Consider the following 6,523-nt stretch of genomic DNA (forward strand, 5'->3'; position numbering starts at 1 on the left):
CCTGCCAGGAACTGCCTGGCCCGGCCGGGACACAGAGAAGGTTCCGACGTGGATGTAGGGAAGAGCCTCCCATTGTCCCAGTGGAGGAAGCTGCCCACTGGCCGAGGATGAGTCGTAGGGTTGGAGGAATCACGTGGGGAGGCTGTGGGCGGGACTCTTGTCTGCCCTCCTCCTACATAAGGCCCCCCAAGCCCACACTACCTCAGCATCCCTCTCACTCCAGAGCTCAGAGCCACCCACAGCCACAGCTATGCAGTGCCTCCTGCTCACCCTGAGCATGGCCCTGGTCTGTGCCATCCAGGCCAGGGACATCCCCCAGACCAAGCAGGACGTGGAGCTCCCAAAGGTTTGAGGTGGGGGGATGGGGCGCTTTACCGTGGGAAGCCTGGGGCTGGTGGGAGCTGCAGGCATGTGGGAAGCCCAGGATCTCAGAAACCTACAGGAAGCACAGAATTAGGCCACAGTGTGAGGGGCCACCTTGTGTCCCCAGATGCGAGGGGAGCTTGTTCCGCCTCTGTCCACCTGGGCCCTGAACACACAGCTGCCCTCTCACCCCTGGGACGCAGCAGCCTCTGTGGTGCGGTGCCTTCGATGGGAGCTCGGGTGGGACGGCTCTGGGTTATGCAGAGAGGTCAGGATGGTTGCTCCAGATACATAGGAACCTCCAGCCAGGGGCTGGCGCATGGCAGTTGTTTCTCAAACATGCCCTGAATCCTAATTCATCGCCTTCCGCACACCACCCAGGAAAGCTGGCCATACAAGGGACTGGGCCCTGCCTATACGGGGGGTGACCAGAGCCATGGTGGGGCGGGGACCTCCATGCAGCTCAAGGCCCCCTCAGTTGGCAGGGACCTGGCACTCCATGGCCATGGTGGCCAGTGACTTCTCCCTCCTGGAGACCGTGGAGGCCCCTCTGAGGGTCAACATCACCTCGCTGTGGCCCACCCCCGAGGGCAACCTAGAGATCATTCTGCACAGATGGTGGGTTCCTTGTCACTGGGGCTGGGGCTGGTGGGGGGCTCAATCTCCCTGGGCCATGGGTCCAGGGCTGGGTGGGGTGGGTGGAGCTGGGGCTCAGCCCCAGGCATTTCCTGACGTTCCTGAGGCTTCACTGTGGGCCTTCCGTGGTGCCTTGGGCTGGGGTGGAGAATGGGGCTCAGGAGGTTCCCACTCCCCTTGGAGCCCCTGCCCAAGGGCTCTGGGCCAATGGACTGAAAACACAGCACAGCCCTGGTTCTGTCTTTGGGGAAGGCCAGGCTGGGCTGCTGTGGGCCGCAGCCCTTCTGGGACCTGCGCGGTTCCTGCCACGGCCCTGCCTGGGCCCCTGGAGTCAGGTGGCTGAGGAACTGGGGGTGTGGCCGTGATGGGGCCAGGATCCTCATAAACACTATGTCAAAGCCTCACACAGTCAGGGTCAGTTTTGAGCTGCCTTGTGGCTCAAACACCTGGCCACTGGCCAGCTCTCCTGCCAGGTCCTGGCTGCCTCCATCCGCCCCACTCTCCACCTGGCTGCCTGTTCCGCCTTGGAGGCCCCATTCAGGCTGATGCCTGGCGATCTGGCTGGGCTGGGCGTGCTGTGTCCCCAGGTCACTTCCTGGAGTGCAGCCTCCATCCCTGCACTGGGCCCACGGACACCCCCACCTCTGTGCGGTTTCTCAGGGAACACCACAAATGCGTTGAGAGGACCGTCCTCGCCCAGAAGACTGAGGACCCGGCTGTGTTCATGGTCAACCGTAGGTGCCCCAGCCCCGGGCCAGTTCCACACCGTCCCCTGCAGCCTCTCCACGGAGCCAGAAGCCAGCAGGTTCCCTCCCCCACGGCTGGGCCCTGCTCTGAGCCTGGTCCCGTCCCAAAGGCTCCTGGCAGCTGAGCCTGGGGGTTGAGGCTGTGACCCACTTGGTGTAGGGACAGAGCCTATAGCATCTTGTTGACCTCAAACTCATCAGGACCTGAATCCGAGCTCACAACCACAGGTCTGGGTTGGGAGCATTTTCTGTCACCTCGGGCAGGCAGGTGGCAACCTCCCTGCTCAGAAACCTGCAGCCTGTGGCCCAGCTGTCTTGGATCCTTAAAAATAACCAAATTAACTAGACCTGCAGCTAGACACGCAGTAGATTGGCCTCTCAAATCTGGCACCTGCTTCTGGAACACCCTGGTCCTCACCGACCTCTTCCCCATCCCAGCAGCTCCCAGAGTCTCCTTCTGCTCCCCCAGTGCCCTGTCCCACCAGCATGGCCCACAGCCCTGGCGGCCTCCCCTGACCTTGGCCTTAGCTGGAACACAAGCCAGGCCCCTGCTCCAGCAGGTGAGGCAGGGTCCAGTCTAATCTCCAGAGCTGTCCCTGCCACACATAGGCAGAACAACCGGGCAGCCACATAGCCCCCCATGTCTGCAGTTCCTCACCTGCAAGCAGGGACCCCCACTCAAGCTCACGTCTATCTGAGAAGGGGAGGCTGCAAGGGGCTGGAGCAGACATGGCTCTGTTTCTTTCCTCCATTCTTTGATGTCTGTGCACAGCTCCAACCTCCAGACTGAAACCGAGCTCCAGCTCATGAGCCTTCCCAGGCCTGCTGGGCACCTGCCCTGAGAGGGAGGCACCATGAATGAATGAATGAATGAATGAATGAATGAATGAATGTCACCTCCGGGTCACGGAGGAGTAGAATTCATCCAAGGGGGGCAGTAAATCTGGAGAATGGCTTCATCAGAGTGCCGCAGTTTGGAAGAACTACCTTTGCAGCCTTTTGCCCATGTGGGGGCGCAGAAGGGGCTGGTCAGTGCCAAGGTGGTGCTGCCCGGCCCGGCCCCTCCATCCATAGAATATGTCGTGCTGCAGTGGTGAGCGGCCAGCAGCCATCGCAAAGGTGGAGACTGAGCGTCAAGGAGAGGTCCAGGAAGGAGGGAGGCCGGCTGCCCAGGTGCAGGGAGCGGCTACTCCGTCGTCCCGTGAATGGCTGCTGTCAGCCCAGCACCCAGGAACAGAGGCCGTAGGGAGGGACTCAGATGTGATTTCTGGTGTCTGTTTTTGTATTTTTTTCCAGGTCGCGGGACAAGAAAGATCTCTGTGTTGGACACAGACTAGACGACAGGAGCTACGTGTTCTTCTGCATGGGGACCACCACGCCCAGTGCTGAGCACCGCACGATGTGCCAGTACCTGGGGACGACACAGGGGCCCCCGGGCTTCATCTGAACAACCCCGAATCCGGTCCTTCTCTCAGCGGGAGGAGAGAGGGGCTGCCCTGCCCACCTCCCCAGGCCCCATTCACCGGAGGTTGCCTGGTGTTGGTGTCAGAAACCAGAAGCCACCAGGGAAGATGTTGCAGTAGGGGGGATTTTAATGGGGGAGGGGGGCAGGGACTAGTGTCAAATTTGGGTCAGGCCAAAGGGGGCCGATGTGGTAAACGGGTCTGGCAGCAAGTGGAGGGGCCACATCTTACAAGCAGCTAGAACTGGCCAATATTAATCCATCAACCTTCGTTAATGGAGATTTAAGTTGGATCTCAAATGTGAATGCAGCTTTAAAAGGTGATAGTCTAACCCCGGTAAAGCTCATGGTGCTGTTGCCTCTGTTGTTAAGGGTTCCTAAATGGACCATCGGTGTTGGGGCTGTAGATGCATCCCCTGTTCTATAAATCCGCCCTCCTAGATTGCGGGAGACATCAGTGGGACTTCAGGGGAGGCAGGAACTTTTCGGAAAAAATATAGCCACATAGGCACAGCCCTTCCCCATGTTTCTGAGCGCATCGTTTCCTCTGGGGTCACACAAGTGTCTTCTTGATCAGCCTCAGCCGTGCTCGGTGAGAGCCAGGCACCGGGGGAGGCGGGCACTGTGCTCTCCTTCCGTGACACTGTAGACACCATCCTGAGCCCCAGTGCTGCCCAGACCGGAGCAAAGGGGGCCAGGCCGAGGAGCGGGAGTTGGGGACAGGGAATCTACAGGCCAGGAGCCCTAGAGACCTCCCTGGGGACCTGCTTCAGACCAAACTCTGCCTGACCTTAGAGCACTGGGTCCTCATTCCCTGCCCTCCCTCCCCAGGCAGGGTCCTTGGAGCTCCCAGGGCCCAGGACTGAGCCAGCGTCCCCCACAGCCAGGACCCTGGAGGCAGACGACAAGGTCATGGAGGAATTCATCAGCTTTCTCAGGACCCTGCCTGTGCACATGTGGATCTTCCTGGACATTACCCAGGCGGAAGGTGAGCTCCACCCAAGACAGGCCCAGCCTCGGCTGGAGGAGAAGCCACCACTGTCCCAGCCCAAGCCCCCCGCTGGCCCTGTAGGACTCAGGGCAGCACCCGTCACTCCTCGTTGGCCCCTCCCATGTTCTCCCCAGGGCTCCCCTGGGGATGCAGAGGCACCCTGAGGTGGGGTCCCGTCCCCCACCCGTCATCCCCCAACCTCTGGCCCTGGGACTGCTGTGTCCCCAGCTAAGTCTCCCCTCCCACTGACGCCCCCACTGCCCCCTCTCCTCCCACAGAACAGTGCCGCGTCTAGATGAGCTCCTGCTCAGTCCTGCCTCCTGGGTAATGTACCAGCCCCGCCCATAGCCTGAGGTCACCTTTCTGGGCTCCTGGAAGAGACCCCACTGTGTCCATTCCCCAGGGCTGACCCTGAGCAATGGGCTGGAATCCTGGGGCATCTGGAAAAGCCCAGCTGGCCATGTGCCCGCATCTCTGGGGTTGGCTGCTCCAGATGCCATTTCCTGTGTCCTGGGCACAGGATGAGGCCTTCTCCTCCAGGGTGGGGGTGAGTGAGGGTAGGGGGCTCAGGGGAGGGTGGGCCTGGGATCATAAGCCCCTCCGGCCTGAGGCTGGGGGTGAGGTGGGGGCTCCCCTCACACAAGCAGGGGTCCCTCACCCCCAGCCTGGGAGGGGATGCCCCATGCCCTGCAGGGTCCTAGAGTCACAGGGGAGCCCCTTTGTGCACATCAGGTCCTGGAGCCTCAGCCCCTGTGCGGACGGAGAGGATGTCGCCTTCCTGGGAGGGACAAGGAGGCTGAAGACCAAGGCACGTTTCCTGGGACGCTGGGACCTCCTGGGTCTCAGCCTGGGGTCTCCTGTCCTAAGCTGTCCCTCTTTGAACAATAAATAACCCCGTCCCCTGAGTCTGTGCTGGCTGGCACATGGGGATGCAGCTGAGGGCAGGCTGTGGGGCTGGGGAACTCCGGGACTGGCGGACTCAGGGACTGGGGGGCTCGGGGACTGGGGGACTCAGGGGCTGGGGTCTCAGAGGCTGGGGGGCACGGGGGCTGGGGACTCGGGGGCTGGGGGACTCGGGGGCTGGGGGCTCGGGGGCTGGGGGGCTTGGGGCCTGGATGACTCAGGGGCTGGGGGGCTTGGGGGCTGGGGGGCTTGGGGCCTAGATGACTCAGGGGCTGGGGGGCTCGGGGGCTGGGGGGCTTGGGGCCTAGATGACTCAGGGGCTGGGGGACTCAGAGGCTGAGGGGCTCGGAGGCTGGGAGGCTCAGGGGCTGGAGGGCTTGGGGGCTGGGGGGCTCGGAGGCTGGGAGGCTCAGGGGCTGGAGGGCTTGGGGGCTGGGGGACTCGGGGGCTGGGGGGTTGAGGGAGCTGAGTTCATGGTTTCTGTATGGTAGGCCCCATCATATTTGCGGATCAAGACACTATAGGAGGCTTTAAAATTTTCAGGAACTAGATAAGAGTGCTACTGAGATGGCCAGAGCTTGCCATTCATGTTGGAGGTCCAGGCCACACAAAGGACAAAATATGAAAAATCACAGACCCATTCATTGAATAAATATTGATATAAAAACTTAAATGAGTTATTTACAAATCAAATTCTGCACTATTTAAAAAACGCAAACCCCATGACCTCCAGGGCATCTCTCTGGAGCATAAGGGAAGTTGCTACCAGGAAGAGCTTTGCTATCAGCCTTCATCTGCTCATAAATGCCATTGATCTTTTCTGGGCTAATGTGAAATAAAGAGATTTCCCCTGGATTGAGGAACTGAACAAAAGAGGTGAGATATGGGAGAGGAATTTGTTTTTCATTATAAAATATTTTGAACATCACAAAAGGAAAAAGAATATGCAACGACAGAAATAGATTTGTCAATAATTGTAACACGCATAACTTTAAATTTTCCAAATATAGATGGCATGGATACATTTCCGATAAAATATCAATGACCAATATTGGCTCAAAAAGTAGAGGAAAACTTAGAAAGAACAATCATCATAGAAAAAACCAGAATAGTTCCAGATCTTCTGTCTGTGGATGAGAATAAAAAACCTTTATCTGATAGTTCCTGGCTCATACGATCCATTCCAGGGCATAGAAAAAGATGGTGAGTTGCTCAGCTGCCCTGATAACAAAACTGGAGAAGGAATATGCAGGAAAAGGAAAGCCATCAGCTTTTCAGAATCAAGACACAAATATCTGAATACCTTATTAGCAGACTGAATCTAACAAACGTATTTAATACATCATGATTTAGCCCAAAAAACAAAGAATGTTTCAATATTAGAAAATGTATCAATAAAAGCCGGGTGTGGTGGCTCACACC

At 58.5% G+C, this 6,523-nt stretch overlaps 1 protein-coding gene across 1 annotated transcript; it reads left to right on the forward strand.

Moving 5' to 3' along the window:
- The first annotated feature begins 250 nt into the window (after positions 1–250).
- On the forward strand, positions 251–4,493 carry LOC115935776 (glycodelin-like). Its single transcript, XM_031014236.1, has 5 exons — positions 251–346; positions 842–981; positions 1,660–1,733; positions 4,091–4,195; positions 4,477–4,493. Exons 1-5 carry the CDS (start codon positions 251–253, stop codon positions 4,491–4,493), a joined length of 432 nt encoding a protein of 143 aa, XP_030870096.1.
- The last annotated feature ends 2,030 nt before the right edge of the window (positions 4,494–6,523 follow it).

Source organism: Gorilla gorilla, chromosome 13 (genome assembly GCF_029281585.2).
Source record: "Gorilla gorilla gorilla isolate KB3781 chromosome 13, NHGRI_mGorGor1-v2.1_pri, whole genome shotgun sequence".
Taxonomy (NCBI): Eukaryota; Metazoa; Chordata; class Mammalia; order Primates; family Hominidae; genus Gorilla; species Gorilla gorilla.